This window comes from Phycodurus eques, chromosome 13 (genome assembly GCF_024500275.1).
Source record: "Phycodurus eques isolate BA_2022a chromosome 13, UOR_Pequ_1.1, whole genome shotgun sequence".
Taxonomy (NCBI): domain Eukaryota; kingdom Metazoa; phylum Chordata; class Actinopteri; order Syngnathiformes; family Syngnathidae; genus Phycodurus; species Phycodurus eques.
In genome coordinates, this window is record NC_084537.1 from 3,811,633 (window position 1) to 3,830,341 (window position 18,709).

Consider the following 18,709-nt stretch of genomic DNA (forward strand, 5'->3'; position numbering starts at 1 on the left):
CACTTGCACTGTTATTAACTGTATCTATCTATCTAGCTACATATTGTTTTTGAATTAAATTGTATAGTAATGAAACAGTAATGATTTATTTTTAAAAGTCATATTATTTTGAAATTATTGTCAAATTTAAAATATGGTACAGTTTTGCTTTTATTTCATATATACAATATATATATATATATAGTTACTTATACACCCGTGCATCCATCCATTTTCTGAGCCGCTTATCCTCACAAGGATTGCGGGAATGCTGGAGCCTATCCCAGCTATCATTGGGCAGGAGGCGGGGTACACGCTGAACTGGTTGTCAGCCAATCGCAGGGCACATAGAAACAAACAACCATTCGCACCCAGATTCACACCTGCGGGCAATTTAGTCTTCAATGAACCTACCATGCATGTTTTTGGGATGCGGGAGGAAACCGGAGTGCCCAGAGAAAACCCACAAAGGAACGGGGAGAACATGCAAACTCCACACAGGCAGGGGATTCTGAGGACCGGGGATTGAACCCCGGTCCTCAGAACTGTGAGGCAGACGTTCTAACCAGTCAACCACCGCCGCTGCTACTTATTCGGTCATTGTTTATTCAACAGAAGATTATCAAGATGGCGCCTACCAGTGTGGTCGCCTCGGTAACGCGCTCTCTAGTATTGTCTTTGTTTTGGTGTTTTTCGTGCGTCTTTGGAGACCTTACACGACTCACTTACACAAGGGGAGACCTGCTAACCATCAAGGAGGCTACTCCGGACTTTCTGTCACCAACTTTCGAAAATCCGCTCAGTTTTTTCCCCGAGTTACTCACCGGAGCGGCGTCCGCGGTTTTTGGCGCATGGAGGCGGAAGCGGCGCCACAGAGGAAAACATTCAGGTGAAACTCCGCAAGAGAGGACACAGATTGGCGTTCCCGTCGATCCACCTCGCGAATGTACGCTCCCATCTTCTGTTAAAGACCAGTAAAGACTTCGGACGTTCCGCGGCCATGTGCTTCACGGAGACCTGGCTTTGCGACGCTGTACCCGATGGCGCCGTCACGCTTCCCGGCTTCAACATTCATCGAGCGGACCGCGACATGGAATCATCGGGAAAAACGAAGGGCGGCGGGATATGCCTCCATATAAACGAAAAATGGTGTACGGACGTCACGGTGCTCAGCACACACTGCAGCCCGCATTTGGAGTCGCTGTTTCTGAACTGTAAACCATTTTACGCGCCACGTGAGTTTGCATCGTTTATACTGGCTGGAGTCTATATCACACCGCAAGCTAACACGAGCGCCGCATTGCTAACGCTCGCCGAACAAGTCAACGAAATTGAAAAAAAACACCCTGACACACCCCTCATTATTCTCGGGGACTTTAACAAAGCTAAACTCAACCACGAACTCCCTAAATACAAGCAGCACATCGACTGTCCTACCAGGGAAAATAATACTTTAGACCACTGCTACACTACGGTAAAAAACGCATACCGTGCTATACCTCGTGCAGCCCTGGGCTCGTCTGATCACTGCTTAATTCACTTAATACCGACGTACAAGCAAGAACTTAAATGTGCGAAGCCTACAGTGAAAACAGTCAAAAAGTGGACCAATGAAGCAAAGATGGAACTTCAAAGCTGTTTAGACTGCACAGACTGGAGTGTCTTTGAAAATTCAGCTGGCAGCCTGGATGAATATACGGACACTGTCACATCCTATATCAGTTTCTGTGAAGAGGTTTGTGTACCAACAAAATCATTTCGGACATTCAACAACAACAAGCCGTGGTTCACTGCTAAACTTAAGCAGCTTCGCCAAGCTAAGGAAGATGCATATCAGAGCGGGGACAGGGCCCTGTATAATCGAGCTAGAAACCAGCTTACTAAAGAAATTAACATTGCAAAGAGGATCTATGCAGCAAAGTTGGAAAAACAGTTTAGCGCGAACGACTCGAAATCAGTCTGGCGTGCATTCCAATCGCTGACTAATTACAAGCGACGATCCCCCCAAGCTGAGAACAATAGCACACTAGCCAACGACTTGAATACCTTCTATTGCAGATTTGAAAAGGACAGTTTCACTCCACACACCCACCCGGCCGCACCCGCGACCACAACCACACCTCTGACTTCTGCGTTAACCATCCATGAACAGGATGTGAGACACATCTTCAAACAACAAAAGATTAACAAAGCAGTAGGACCGGACCATGTGTCCCCATCCTGCCTCAAAGTCTGCGCGGACCAGCTCGCTCCAGTCTTCACCCAGATCTTCAACAGATCTTTGGAAATGTGTGAAGTTCCATCCTGTTTCAAATGCTCCACCATCATTCCAGTCCCCAAGAAACCTGCAATCTCTGGTCTGAATGACTACAGGCCTGTCGCTTTGACATCTGTGGTCATGAAGTCCTTTGAACGTCTCGTGCTGGACCACCTCAAGAGTGTCACAGGTCCCCTGCTGGACCCCCTGCAGTTTGCCTACCAAGCGAACAGGTCTGCGGATGATGCAGTCAACATGGGACTGCACTTCATCCTAGAACACCTCGACAGTGCAGGGACCTACGCGAGGATCCTGTTCGTGGACTTCAGCTCAGCGTTCAACACAATCATCCCTGAACTCCTTTCAACCTAGCTTTTCCAGCTCAGCATCTCACCTGCCATCTGCCAGTGGATTTACAGCTTTCTGACGGGCAGGACACAGCAGGTCAGGCTGGGGGAGGCCACCTCATCCACACGCAGCATCAGCACTGGGGCGCCCCAAGGTTGTGTCCTCTCTCCGCTGCTCTTCTGTCTCTACACGAACGACTGCACCTCAGCGAACCCGACTGTCAAGCTCCTGAAGTTTGCAGATGACACCACTGTCATCGGCCTCATCAAGGACGGTGACGAGTCTGCATATGGACAGGAAGCGGAGCGGCTGGAGCTGTGGTGCGGCCGACACAACCTGGAGCTGAACACGCTCAAGACGGTAGAGATGATCGTGGACTTCAGGAGGCATCCTTCGCCACAGCTGCCCCTCACATTGTCCAGCTGCCTTGTGTCAACCGTCGAGACCTTCAAGTTCCTGGGAATTACAATCTCTCAGGACCTGAAGTGGGCGACCAACATCAACTCCGTCCTCAAAATGGCCCAGCAGAGGATGTACTTCCTGCGGCTTCTGAGAAAGCACGGCCTGCCACCGGAGCTGCTGAGACAGTTCTACACAGCGGTCATCGAATCAGTCCTGTGTTCTTCCATCACAGTCTGGTTTGGTGCTGCTACAAAAAAGGACAAACTCCGACTGCAACGGACAATCAAAACTGCTGAAAGGATCCACCATTGAGGACTTGCACGCTGCCAGAACTAAGACAAGGGCGTGCAAAATCCTCTCGGACCGTCTGCACCCCAGTCACCGGCTCTTCCAGCTCCTTCCCTCAGGTCGGCGCTACCGATCAACGCAAACTAGAACTAGTAGACATTCCAACAGCTTCTTCCCTCTTGCGATCAACTTCTTAAACACCTAACCTATAATTCCATTACAACAAGCTGGAATTTTTTTGACTTGAGTTCGTTATCACATTTCTGTGGGGCCAATTATGTATTACTCGTGCACTCACTGTAGTTGTCTCGCCATGCTGCACTATTTGCATATACGGGCCACTCATGCCAGAGTAGCATCTGATTGAGGAGTATCTGTAACATTTGCACAACCAACATTGTCCCAGATGATCGCACTACTCGTCACTTTAAACCGCATACACTCCTTGAAGTCTCAGCGCCCTTTGCACAATGGTCATTGCACCGGACTATTGCAATATTAGTCATTCGAACTGCTCTAAGTACTAGAGGACTCTGCATCTTTTTGCACAATTGTTTTTGTCAATGTCTTTATGTCTCCAAAGTGTTCTGTAAATTGACTGTCTGTTGTACTAGAGCGGCTCCAACTACCGGAGACAAATTCCTTGTGTGTTTTGGACATACTTGGCAAATAAAGATGATTCTGATTCTGATTCTGAAACATGGTCAATATTATTTGTTAAATGATTATTTATTTGTTTTTAAATGTTTTATAATTTATACAGTACATTTTAAAATTGCCCCTTCTTATATTCCTAAATCAACAATTAATGTAATATTTTTCATTTCAAAATATTCTAATACACTTATTCTTATTTATAATTATATTCTTTTACAAAATTTTCAGGTGAAACAGCGGAACAACTGGTTAGCACATCTGCCTCACAGTTCTGAGGACCCCACCTATGTTCTCCCCATGCCTGGGTGAGTTTTCTCCTGGCACTCCGGTTTCCTCCCACATCCAAAAAACATGCATGTGTTTGTGTGTGTTTATTAACCAGCGTGTGTGCAAATATTTGTCAAAATGTGGATGGTATCATTAACATGCAGCCGGCTGAGATGATCTGCTGGTTTTGCCTCGTCAACTCAACAAAACTGCTCTGTGATTTTTCCCACCTGGTTGCTCCTCTGAAAAATTGGCGGGAATGTTATGCAAACATTTACACTCATTTGTGTGTGTTTGTGTAGGATCAATTCAGAGCAAGATTCCGATAAACAAAATTTCCAAACTTCCCTCACACATCTGCTTCTTCTTTATAACGCAACAGCAAACAGCAACGACTCGACTCCAAAGCCCCTTAAGGCTTCTGTATACTCGCGCGGGCGGCGACCGCGCTGACATCACTGCGGCTATCCCCCGCGCAGTTTGCCTTCATACATGAGCGCAACCCACGCGCGCTGTTTCCAAAGTGTGCTGCAGTTCTCCTCCAAGTCGGGGGTGTCGCTACGTCTGCTATTGGCGAGGACTCCACAGGTTGGAGTTTCCTCTGCATTTTTGGGCATTTCCGGTAGCCCTTTTTACTTCCCATTCTGTAAAAAGGAAGAAAGCAACAACAATGGCGACCGTGGAACAGTGTCTGCTAGAACAAATGGACCTAGATGACCAGATGATTCGTTTAATTATGGTGCAAAAGCGATCGAGAAGGCGGCGGCGTAGGTGCTAATGTGGAACTGGGAGGAAGGCTGATTACATCATCACAGCATGTGACTAAAACGGACCAATCACTCCCGTGCGACCGCGGGAGTATAAAGAGGCCTTTACACACTGGCCATCTCTGTCATGGGTGTGTGTTCCGAGTTTTGTCTTGCCCCTGTTTCACACACACCTGCTCCTGTGAGCATCTTCACCACCTGTGCCTCGTTCACCCTAATTACCCCTTGTATTTAACCTCGTGTCTCATTCCCTCTCGTCGCCAGTTCGTTGTACCTCGTCGTCGCGTTCCTTGTTTCCACATCCCAGACCCACAGTAAGAGTTGACCCTATTCCGTTTCTCCACCTCGTCTCTTTGCCTCGTGTTTTTGGATACTGTTGCATTTCTTGGATTGCCTGCCTGTGTACCGACCAATGCCCGTCTATTAAACCTCTCTTTTTGGAAACTGTCCATTTGTTTTGGAGTCGTGCATTTTTGGGTCCTATCCTCTGTTCCGTTCATGACAATCTCGCTATGCACCTAATTATCTAAAGGTGGCCTGCTACAATGGCTGTATGAAATGAATATGTAATGACCCACTCTGGTCCCCACTATGGTCTATGCATCCCTCAAGTACTACTTCGATTCCTGGTCCTGGTGCTTTTCTTGGTCCCGGTCTTAGTCCCTGTTTTGATCAATACATCACTAAAACTCTGTCAGATAACTAAAATACTAGTCAGATTGTTATCAGTGAAAAGGTCACAGTCCTTGTCCCTGTCCTTGTCTCGTTCCATCACCCTGTCCTGATCCTGGCCCCAGTCCAGGTCACTCTCATGGTCTGTCCATCTCTAATACACGAGGCAGAGATAAATTACTAGTCGGAAAGTTGCTGTTCAAGGGTCAAGGTCCTGGACCCAGTAATGGTTCCGGTCCCTCTCCTGTTCAGTAACCATGTCCTGAACATGGTCTCAGTCCTTCTCCCTGTTCTGGTCAATCTATCCCTAAAACACTAGTCAGGTAGTACTGGTCAAAAGGTCTTGCTTCCAGTCTAGTCTTGGTACATTTTCTGATTCTTGTCCCAGTCCTGATCCTGGTACTCGTCTCCATTACTGTCCTGGTCTTTTTGCCTCTCCTGATCAATCCATTCCTAAAACACAAGTAAGATAACACAAGTAGTAGATAGTTACTGCTGGTTAAAAAGTCTTGGTACCACTTCTGGTCTTAAACCCAGTCATGGTCCCGGTCCAGTTCTTGTTCCAGGGCCCTGTATTGGCCATGACCTGTGATACCTGTTTGTATCCATCCATCCATTCCTAAAACACTAGTCACCTCAAACACTAAGGCAGTTACTGGTCAAAGTCTTGGTCCTGGTCTTGGTTCTTGTCTTAGTCCTTAAAATTGGTAAAACCAAGCGTAAGTCTGAACTGTACAAGTTCATCATGGGACCAGTTGGGAGCGCCCTATCGCTCCTCGCTTCTCTAACTGGGTTTGAATTCTTAAAGAGTACAAACAAAAATCGTAGCAGAAAAGTCCATGAGAACAGAGCAGTCTTTCTCCATGCTCAAACTTCCTAACTAGTCAACTCCAGCCTTTCCTCTGCGGCACAAGCAGCTCGTTAAAAAAAAAAACTGAAGTAGCGGCAGTTGTAGTCGCTCCGAGTGTGTCGTCACTGCCGGCTAATAAATCCTAATGAATCCTCTGTGCCCCGCCATGAGCAAATGTCCTAAACGTGTTTAGCACCGAGACCACGTCATCATCGCCTGAAGAAAGAACTTATTACGGGGGCCCGCAAACTCTTGAGACCTTAATGAAGCCAGGAGAACAAGTGGGCATTTATAAGGGCTTGCCGTAACATCCCCAAATGCAGCGATGCCCAGTACACACACGCTAAGGTCTCTCACCCTGGTCTATCTATCCCTAAAATAATTGTCAGATAGCGTCACTTCTCTTGGTCCCAGTCTTGGTCTAGTCATCCCTTAAATACTAGTCAGCTAACTTAAATTCTGCTCAGATAGTTACTGGTCAGTACAGTGGCATGAAAATGTATAGGCCCTTCTCAAATTCTTTTTTTTTTTTGTTAGTTTTTTTTGCATAGTTTCACCACTACACTAATCACCATCATTAAAGAAATGTAAATATCAGACAAAGGTAACGCAAGTAAAAATAAAATGCAGTTTTTAAATTGTGGTTTTACTTATTAAGGGTGGAAAAAACTATTCAACGCTACCTCATCCTTACAGTACGTGAAAAAGTAATTGCCCCCTAAACCTAATAACTGATTGGGCCACTCTCAGGCGCAACAACTGAAATCAAGCGTTTCCTATATTTGGCAATGATTCTTTTACATCTCGGTGGAGATATTTTGGCCCACTCTTTCTAGCAGAATTGTTTGAATTCAACAACAGTGGACGTTTTCCGAACATGAACGGCGTTTTTTTTTAAGGTCATTCCACGGCATTTCGGTTGGATTCAAGTCTGGACTTTCACTTTGCCACTCTGAAACCTTCATTTAGTTTTTCTAAGCCATTCAGATGTTGACTTGCTTGTGTGTTTTGGACCGCTGTCCTACTGCAGAACTCAAGTGAACATTAGCTTGAGGTCACAAACTGATGGCTACACATTCTCTTTCAGGATTTTCTGACAAAGAGCAGAAACAATAGTTCCATCAATCATATTAAGTTATTTAGGTCCTGAAGTGACAAAGCAGTCCCAGTCCCTCAAACTACCACCACCATGTTTGACTGATGGTATGATGTCTTTTTTTTTTAATGCTATGTTACTTTTACCCAGGTGTAACGAGACACACACCTTCCAAAAAGTAAATTTTTCATCACGTCAGTCAATAGAATACTCTCCCAATAGTCTTGGAAATCATTCAGATTATTTATTTATTTTGCAAAAGTAAGACAAGCAGTTTTGCTCTTTTGGCCAGCAGTGGTTTTACCTGAGAACTCAGCCATGCATGACATTTTTACCCAGTTTCTTCCTTATTTTGTTGAGTCATGAACACTGACCTTAACGGAGGCACGAAAGGGTTGCAGTTCTTTAGATTAGTGATTCTCAACTGGTGGGTCAGGACCCAAAAGTGGCAGTAAAAAAAAAACAAATGTTTTATTATTATATAATTGTATTTCTTTTCAGATTTGTTTGTCAGTACGTACGGAACCCAACAAAATTCCCTCACGGAACATAATGGGAAGGTGACAAGAAATGTTACTTTCTTGTTCTCTAGCCACTAGTTTACGCTGCAAACAACTACAGTGCAGCTCAGCCTTTGGCTGGCAGACATTATGGCAAGTAATATGGCTTTGGCGGCACACCAAACTCATTTGATACAGCATTAAAAAATATACTGCATTCAGATGCTATTTTTAAACAAAACAAAATCTTAATCTTTCTTAACTTTCTTAACTCCACTATGGAAGTGGGTCACGAGTGTACTTTTTCACACAGGGCCATGTAGCTTTGAATTCTTTTTTTGCTTAATAAATGGAATTACCATTTTAAAACAGCATTTTATGTTTACTTGGGTTATCTTTGTCTGATAATCACATTTGTTTGATGATATTTAACATTAAAGTGGGGAAACTATGCACAGGTAGTTAAAAACTACAGGGGGTCCTAGTTCCATGTCCCAGTTTTTTAACTGGTTGCAGTCGTGGACGTGGTCCCTGTCCTAGTGATGTGACCATCTAAAATAAAATCCAGCTAGTGACTGGTCAAGAGGTCCAGGTTGTGTAACCAGTCGTGGTTCTGGTTTTGGTCCTGGTCTCTGTTTTTGTCGTTCATATGCTTGTAGGCCCTGTTTTGGCTATGTTATCCTCTTAAGTATAAGTCAGATTGTTACTGGTCAAAACGTCCTGGTCCTTGTCCTTGTCTTGGGCATTGTCCTTGTCTTGGGCCCTGTCCTTGTCCCTGTCCATCATCTAGTTCCCTGTCCTGGTCCTTTATTTAGTTGAAGTCATAGATGTGGTCTATGTCCTGGCTATCTGATCTGCTCATGTACTATTCAGGTAGTAGTGGTCAATCAGTCTCTTTTATATATGAATATTGTTCTGATTGTTTATTTTTACACAGAAAGAATGAAGAAAATCACACACTCACACCTTTTTTTGATGCATTACTATTTTCCAGTTTAACAATTATATCGTAATGGCCAGTGTAGTGGTTGCGCAAGTTCCGTGTCTGTGTGTGCGTGTGTGCCTCTGCCTGTGCGTGGGTGCGTGCACGTTTGTGTGTGTGTCACTGTTTGCTTTGGTTAATGAGCGGAAGGAAGGTGAACCAATACACGTTTCGTGTGTGTGTATGTGTGTATGTGTGTGCGTGTATGCGTGTTCGTGCGTGCTTGTGTGTGTATGTGTGTGCGTGCGTGTGCGCTTGGGTGGTGGGTGGGTGTCTTGGGGAAACCCACAGCTCACCTCTGCTGATTGCGAGTTCCTCCTTGAGTAAACACATACATGCACGGCTCAGTGAGGAGGAATCCAACTTAACGAAAAAAGGAAGGAAGGGAGAAAGGAAGGACAGCAGGGAGGGAGGAAGGATTCGTCCATCCATCAGTGACCACAGCCACACCAAATACTTGTGGCGATGTGCAGATATTTTGCATTATTTTAATTACATTAAGTGGAAGCTCAGTTTTTGTGATCAATCCATTCCAAAGTCTGACGAAAAGTAAACTGTAGAAATCCAAAGCAATTTCTCCCATAGGAAATCGTATAAACCCAATTAATCCGTTAGACACCCAAAAATATTAACAAAAAATATATTTAAAAAAGATAAATTAAATATATATAACAACTGAAGACAATAACAAGCCTCACGGTCTGCTCGGTAACACTCAGACAAGTTGGGACAACATCAATGTAACATCATGTCAAAACGCAGGCCTTCAAAACTAAAAGCACACCAGAATAAGAACAGTTCCACCACACTTTATTTCGCTCCTTGGTGGCTTATTTAGCAGTCGCACTCAAACTATTTTGAGTTTATTCATTGAGTGCAACTGCTAAATTAGTCACTTTGTGGCCAAACAAAATGTGGTGAAATTGTGTTATTGTACTGTGCGCTTTTATTTTAAAGGTCTGACTTTTGACAGAATGTGTTATGCAGAGCTTGCAATGTGGAAAACACTTTGACATCTGTTGTTGAACCCTTTATATCCAACTTATGAAATATTTGGGATGAACAGGCATCGATTCCGGGAAATGAATGTCCAAGTTCCACGTTATTCTTTTGTTTTGTTCGAAAACTGAGCTGAGAAAACAAAATGTAGATAAAAAAACAATCATGGAAAACCAAACTCGGAGCATCTGAAAACCGAGGTTCAAATGTATTTTAATGACTTTAACTGTATTATTTTATTTAAATTTCACTTTCATTGTCCATCCATTCATTTTGTGTTGCACTTATCCCAATTCGGGTCACGGATGGGCTAGAGCCTATCGCAGCTGACGTTTGGGCGTGAGGCGGGGTACACCCTGGACTGGATTGGACTGGTCACCAGCCCCATACAGACAAGCAACTATTCATCCTCACATTCACACCTATAGACAATTTTGAAACCGAAAGTCACAGAACAAGTGAAGCTCCGAGACTCCTGGGAGAAACTCATGTGGGGGGGCTGAGGGAGGGGTTGTCGTAATGGTGCACCCGGGACCGAACGTGGAAATGGATGTCCAAGCAGATGCATTAACTCCACTTCCAGACTAGGTATGGTGGTATGCAGGGGAGGCCAACATGTAACCTGAACCCCACAAGGGTAAGGTGAGCTGGACTAAGGAAGTGGGGGTGAGTGTACAGATGGTGTCCGGGCCCTCTCTCTCAGCCTTGTTAATCAAAATGACTTTTGCTCTGATTACAATGTACTAGTCTGAAACCTATACGACAAGGACTTTTTCTTTCGAATTTCACTGGATTGGACCCTGAAAGTTCTCGCTTGGATACAGAAATTCTCTAGTTAGATACTATTGGTGTAGAGATCCCAGTCCTGGTCTCAGTCTAGGTACTGGCCCTTATTCATCCCAGTCCTGGTCAATCCATTTCTACTCAGATTACTGGTCAACAGGTCCTGGTCCTGATTGTGGTCCTTGTACTGCTCCTGGTTCCAGTCTTGGTCCTGGTGTTGTTCCCTGTCCTGGCTATCTGATCCTCTTAAATACAAGTCATATGTAATAACTGGTATAGAAGTCCCACTTTGGAAAGCTGAACCTCTAAAGTACTAGTGGGATACAGGTATGTCCTGCATGGGTCTCAGTCCTGGTACTTCCCTCATCCCCATCCTGGCCAATCCATCTCTTAAATACTACCGAGATCATTATTGGTGAAGACATCCTGGTCATGGTCTTAGTGCCTGTCCTGGTCCTGGCCCAAGTTGTGATCTGGGTGTTGGTTCTCTTTCTTGGTACTGGCGCTGATCTCATTCCCTCCCCCGGCTATCTGATTCACTAAAATACTAGTCAGATACAATTATTAGTCCAACTCCTGGTCACTGTCCTGATCTAGGCCCTCGTTCTTGTCCTGGCTATCTGATCCTATCAAAGATCATTTCTGGTCTAGAGGTCCCTGTCCTCATCCTGGACTTAGTCCTAGTCCTGACGACCTGATCCTTTACAATCATATACAGTTAGTGGTCTGGAGCTCCCGGCACCAGTCCCTGTCCTGGTCCCTGTACCTGTCCTGACTGTCTGTTCACTGAAATACAAGTTAGATACAGTAACTTGTCTACATGTCGTGGTCCCTTCTAGGTCCTGGTCCTGGTCTTGGTCTATGCAACTCCTGAAGATAAAAAGACATTAGACTGTCAGAGTGAGCAGAAGTTATTTACAAGCCATTGAAATGCTCTCACTAAACAAAGCTAACACTCACTGAAGCTACATTAGCATAAGCTAATATTAGCGCTATAAGCATGTGATGTAATGGCTTTTAAAAACACAAGGAACCTTTCTAGACACGCTACTTAGCTGTGACGTATCTAGCAGCTAGAGACTAATTATCATTAGTGTTACCCCTAAGTGTGGAGACATTCTAACACTATACACAGTTGCACTGGGAAGATTAGCTTGGAACATTAGCATGGCCAATGAGCATGGGACATCAGCGTGATGCCACATGTCCTGTTTCCATCAAGACGGAGCTGATAAAAGGTCGTCACGAGCGCTCTGATTCTGGAATATTCACAACTTTTTCACATGGTCTCTGCAGATGTTTAAATTGGGTTGAGTGATAAGGACTTCAAAGAAAACCACAGATGTTTTTCATTAAAATTTGATTTCCAATTTTAATCCATTTCCCCACTACCCTTTTAGAAAAAAAATAATGAAGAATATGGTTATTACTCAATATGTTTTCCTCTTTTTTTTAAACTCCTTTTAGATACCAAAAAAAAAATTATCCGCAGTGTCAAAGCCTCCTGAAGCCCCTTAGCTTGGAGCTAGCGCCTCTCTTTACGGGGCTTTCACCATTTTCAATCCACATTTGTTATATACCGATTTATTTAATCATTCTAATTTAGCAGGGTTGTTTGACATCACTCTTCTTTGTGGTGCCTCAAATTTACAAGACATTCATTTTCACTTTACAGAGATTTTAATAAAAAAATAAAAAAAGATAAACTGGTTTTAGATGGAATGAAAGTCACTAATCGCTTTTTTTGAAAAACAGTCACGAGTGTGGTAGGAAAAGTCGCTAAATATAGTAAATATAGTGCTAAATATTGCCAATCTGCCAACACTGACTGTGCTCGTAAACTAGCTCCTCTTTGTTTGCAGTCATGTTGTTAGTGTAAGCAGTGCACATCACCGGGGATGCAATTTGAACTACAGAAGCGCCCCCCCCCCCCCCCCCCCCCAAAAAAAGCGATTAGAATTAAAATCGTCTTGATCAATCAACTCATACTAAGAGTCAGACGCCACACTGAGTCCATACGCTCCTTTAGCAAACACAGCTAGCGGGCGGGCTAACATGGCTAATTGGTGTTGCGATGCGTTTGAGTTTATCTAAAAAAAAAAATACCTCGCCGCCATTTGAAGCTGACTAATTTAATCAGAAGTGTGAATGATTTTAATTAGCGCTTATCTGCCCAGCGCAAACTAGTTTGTTTTCTTTTGGGCGGGGTTGGGAAACTCTTTAAACACATAAACACATTAACACACAAACACACACACACACACACAGGGTGGGCTATGTCGCAGTAATCATCTGCCCAGCGTGCAACCAATCAAACGATTTGCACTGCAGTTAAGTCAAACAGCAGACTCCCTTTGCAGCAAGACCACCCCCTGCGGTGGGCTAACAAGACCACATTAACCTCACAGACACGCATACACACACGCATACACCCACACACACATACACACAAATGCACACGAACACAAGCACACTTACGCCAAAATCCGCTCAAATTTACCTTATACTAAGCCTAAATCGATAAGCCAAAAAATAATACTAATAATAACGTCTTTTAAAATACTACCAATAAAAAAATATCTGATTCTAATTTTATTTACAAAAGCTGTCCGGTTGCCCTGAAGTTGTGTCACTGTTTGGAAGCTGTGGTAAAGACCAATGCCAGTGAGGATGTTGGTTTTTCCTACATTGTGTCTGCTACTTGAACACCTCATACGGCCTATTGTTTCCATAAAAAAAGCAATTGCGTTTTGGTCACCTCATAGGTACTTTATCTAATGTTAATAGCAAAATAATAATAATAATAATAACAGACAAAAATGCATCTACAAAGGTAATATTTACCCACAGTGGGGTGCTTGTCTTTGTTACAATCATTCTGTTCCCCGAATGCATCATATAGCCTCCAAGCATTACTAAATGCAATTAGGCCACTTCATTAGGTACAATATCTATAGTTAATAATGACAAATACCAGAATATTACCAGAACAATGAGCTTGTCTTTTCTACAATTAGTCTGTTCTCTGAATGTCTCATGCAGGCCAGCCTGTTTCTATAGCAAGAGCAATGCCTTCGTACCACTTCATTAGGTCCCCAACGAATAATGATAATACAAGTCTTTTCCAAAGATAATGAGCAGTGGTAGTGTGGTTGTTTTTCCTACATTCTGTCAGCTCTCTGAATGCAATATACAGCTTAGCCTGTTTCTTAAAAATGTGTGTACACTTCATTAGGTACACACTGTCATAATGTTATGAAATTTCAGTCTTCAAAAAGATAGTTACGAGTGGGAGTCTTTCCTACATTCATTCTGTTTCCTGAACGCACCATCCAACAAAGATTTTCAGTGTGTGTGTGTGAGGGGGGGAATGCAAAATATTTATTTTAAATACGTTTTTTACTTATTAAAATATTTTTTTCTTAGAGAAAATTTAATTCCTCCAGACAATGTTCCTGTGAAAAAAAAATACTGCAAATAAGACTTTTCTGTTGATAAAATGTACTTTTTTTAAAACAATGGTTCTGTGAAAAATGTGACTTTTTTTGTCTTTAAAAAAAATATTCTTTAAAAGAATAAGATTGTTTTACCTTCTGAATATATCACTTTTTTCTTTAAAAAAAAAAAAAAGAAAAGAAAAGAAAAACAATTCAGTGTGAAAAAAGTGAGTTGTTTTTCTTGAATAAAATACTCAATTCAAACTGCATCCATTTATTTTCTGTACCGCTTAATCCTCACAAGGGTCGCGGGCGTGCTGGAGCCAATCCCAGCTATCTTCGGGCGAGAGGCGGGGTACACCCTGAACTGGTCGCCAGCCAATCGGAGGGCACATATTAACAAACAACCATTCCACTCACATTCACACCTTCAGGCAATTTAGAGTCTTCAATCAACCTACCACGCATGTTTTTGGTATGTGGGAGGAAACCGGAGTACCCGGAGAAAACCCACGCAGGCACGGGGAGAACATGCAAACTCCGCACAGGCCAGGCAGCAATTTGAACCAGAGTCCTCAGAACTGTGAGGCAGATGCGCTAACCAGTCGCTCACCGTGCCGCCTCAATTCAAACTAAATAAGCTATATTTCCATTATATATAATAAATAAATCATATAAATAAGGTTATATAATACTATATGAATAACAATAATACTACTACTACTACTATTAATACTACTGATAATTATAATAATAATAATTTAAAAGAATTAATAATGAATAGAAAATGTATCAATTAACACATTCTATAATAGCCTAATAATCAATTATGTAATATATTATAGGTATGTATAAATAAATAGATTAATAATAATAAAAAAATCTATACTATATAAATTAGAACAAAAAAAAGTACAATTATTCTTGAATGGAGAAAAGACGAACTCACCAGGCGTAGTATTTACGAGGCGTAGTATTAAGATTGTTATGATTCTGTTCGTAAAGGCATCCTTTATGATCATTTCTGCATTTTGAGCACGTTGGTTGAGTGACTGTTGTCCTTTTTGACTCATTACCACTGTTGACTCTGCTAATGACATTCCTCACTAATGGGCCGATTGTATTCATTGTGCGTGCGTGCGTGTGTGTGTGTGCGCGCGCGCGCGCGCGTGTATTGGACCCCAAAGCTGCCAAAGGCAACTCTCTTCGTGTGATTGACGTGCCTCGGACCCTCCTTGGGGGGGGCGTATCCTCCTCTTGCCTCGCATATAATAGGCTGCAGCCCGCCCACCGAGCTCACACACACACTGGGACTCACAAAGCACAAGCGAGTAGGCATGATTTGTTCTTCTTTCGCGGACTGAGGAGGCGCGTCCACCGGCCATGTCCCGGAGGCCCCCCCCGGCGTGGTGCCCTCTCTTCTTGTGCCTCTTCACCCTGGCGGTCCACCGCTCCCGCTGCTGGGGCGCCAAGCCGCTGCAGTGCCAGGAGATCTCCGTGCCCATGTGCAAGGGCATCGGCTACAACCACACGTACATGCCCAACCAGTTCCACCACGACACGCAGGACGAGGCCGGCCTGGAGGTGCACCAGTTCCTGGCGCTGGTGGAGATCAAGTGCTCGGCGGACCTGCGCTTTTTTCTGTGCAGCATGTACACACCCATCTGCCTGGAGGAGTACAAGAAGCCGTTGCCGCCCTGCCGGAGCGTGTGCGAGCGCGCAAGGGCCGGCTGCGCGCCCCTCATGAGGCAGTTTGGATTCCCGTGGCCGGACCGGATGAGCTGCGAGCTTCTTCCGGAGCAGGGACGGCAGGACCTGCTGTGCATGGACTACAACCAGGATCCGAGTCAGAGTACCGGGGGCGCCGCCGCCACCAGCGCGGCGCCGCCTCCGCCGACCGACCGGCCGCTCAAGCCCTGGAAGAAGCCGGGTTACAAGCACCACAAGCCGCTCGTCGTGCAGGGCGCCCCCGCGCCCAAGTGCGCACCGCCGGGAGACGCGCACTCGTGCGCGGCGTCGCCGTGTCACAGTCCCTTCTTCACCGCCGAGGAGCGCGCCTTCACCGCCTTCTGGGTGGGCCTATGGGCGGCGTTGTGCTTCGCGTCCACGCTCACCACCGTGGCGACCTTCCTGGTGGACATGCAGCGCTTCAAGTACCCCGAGCGGCCCATCATCTTCCTGGCCGCCTGCTACCTGTGCGTGTCGGCCGGCTACCTGCTGCGGCTGGCGGCGGGCCACGAGAGGGTGGCGTGCACGCGCCAGCACGGCGTTGAGCAGGCGCACCGGGCCAGCACCGGCCACGCGCTTTGCACGCTGGTCTTCCTGCTCGTCTACTTCTTCGGCATGGCCGCGTCCATCTGGTGGGTCATCCTGTCCCTCGCCTGGTTCCTGGCCGCCGCGCTCAAGTGGGGCAACGAGGCCATCGCCGGCTACGCGCCCTACTTCCACCTGGCCGCCTGGCTCCTCCCCAGCATGAAGACCATCGCCGTGCTGGCGCTCGGCTCCGTGGACGGGGACCCGGTGGCGGGCATCTGCTACGTGGGCAACCAGAACCTGGACAACCTGCGCGGCTTCGTCCTGGCCCCGCTGCTGGTCTACCTCCTGGTGGGCTCCATGTTCCTCCTGGCCGGCTTCGTGTCCTTGTTCCGCATCCGCCGCGTCATCCGGCGCCAGGGCGGCGGCGGCGTGGCCAAGGCGGACAAGCTGGAGAGGCTCATGGTGCGGATCGGGGTGTTCACGGTGCTCTACACGGTCCCGGCCGCCGTCATCGTGGCGTGCTATATCTACGAGCAGCATAACCGACAGTCCTGGGAAGCGGGCTACAAATGTGGCTGCCCCCAATCCTCCTCGGACCGCTCGGAGGCTCGACCCCCCAAGCCGGACTACGCCGTCTTCATGCTCAAGTACTTCATGGGTCTGCTGGGGGGCATCACGTCGGGCGTGTGGGTCTGGTCCGGAAAGACGCTGGACTCGTGGAGGACGTGGTGCACGAGATGTTGCTGGAGGAGCAAGACCTCCTCGGCGGGAGGGGGGTCCATGTACAGTGACGTCAGCACCGGGCTCACATGGAGGTCCGGCACCGGGAGCTCGGTGTCGTTCCCCAAGCAGGTGCCTCTGTCCCGGGTGTGAGCTGGGACGCGCACCGGGGGACTTTTTGTTTTATTTGGTTTGATTTTGGACTCTTTTGACTTCTTTTTGGGGGGCACCTACCTGCCTTGGCTAGGGTCAACATTGCCTTAAAAAGCGACTAATTACGGGTTTGCTTCACGCTGAAGAGAGGGTATTTATATAATTATTATGTACAGATCATGTAAATATGTATAATTGTCACTTTGATAGAAGAGTCTATTTTGATTAAATAAAAACACTTTTATTGAATTCTTTCCCCACTGACTTCTGCTCATTTTGGTCGACTTGAGTGTTAAGAGTGGTTGACCATTTTATTAGGTACACCATCTAATGACGTCCATATAAAAGATGTCAATGTTCGCTTTTGGTTGACAGTCGAAGATGCTCTAATGTCACACTGTTTATTTATTTTTGCGATTGTACTTATAAAACAACTGCTTCTAAATTACAGCACAGTATTATATATTCAGCATGTGTCACATGTAACAGTTTTGATTCACACTGAACATTGTATCAACCTTACGAAGTCAGATGTATTGGTGCTCACGGTGTACCTAATTAAGTGGACAATGAGTGTTTAGTATCATGACATTTCAACAAATAAAGTCAACAAAACATTTTTTTAATTGAATTCTTACCACTGACTTTCTCATTGAATGCCTGGGTCAGGCTGCAAGACAAATTTGGTCTTTCTCGATTGCACTACGTCAGACTACTGCTTGAGTAAATCTTGACACACGTATTCCCATACCACCGTATCCCGTCTTTTACGATCACTGGGCTTTATCTCGTCAAAGCAAACATTGTCGGAGAGGCGGAACCAGAAGGCGTGTCACCGGTCAACGCAACTAAATACACGCGTTACCATGGTGACAATAACAACAATGGATCGCGCCAATGTATTGTGAGGGGATGAAAAACAGAACAAAATGAGGAAGAATGTGCACCGGTGTTCGGGAGAGGACGTTCATTCAGGGATTGCTTGAGATATGTTTACGTACTTTTAATACGATACGGCTCGCAAGCAGGCAACAAAACGTTATGTAGCCTCGCAAGCTAGTGCTAGCACTAACGGTTGTACGTAAAAATGCCAGCGTTCTGTCGAATCGTGCTCTAAAGCTTCGGTAAACATTGGTTTGTGCGCGTGAAAAAATGTTGACGACGACAAGCACGGGAGGTCACAAGACGCAATCCTGTTGGTCGACGTCAAGGTGCGCTGTCGGAGAGTTGTCGTTGATATGTCACACAACACGGAAGTAAATAAAAAAAGTTTCATTTTGGCATTGAAGGGTTATG

General features: G+C 45.3%; 1 protein-coding gene across 1 annotated transcript; it reads left to right on the forward strand.

The window, feature by feature from the left end:
- The first annotated feature begins 15,601 nt into the window (after nt 1-15,601).
- Nucleotides 15,602-17,662, forward strand: LOC133411470 (frizzled-8-like). The gene has a single exon (XM_061693900.1). It carries the CDS (start codon nt 15,668-15,670, stop codon nt 17,411-17,413), a length of 1,746 nt encoding a protein of 581 aa, XP_061549884.1. The 5' UTR covers nt 15,602-15,667; the 3' UTR covers nt 17,414-17,662.
- The last annotated feature ends 1,047 nt before the right edge of the window (nt 17,663-18,709 follow it).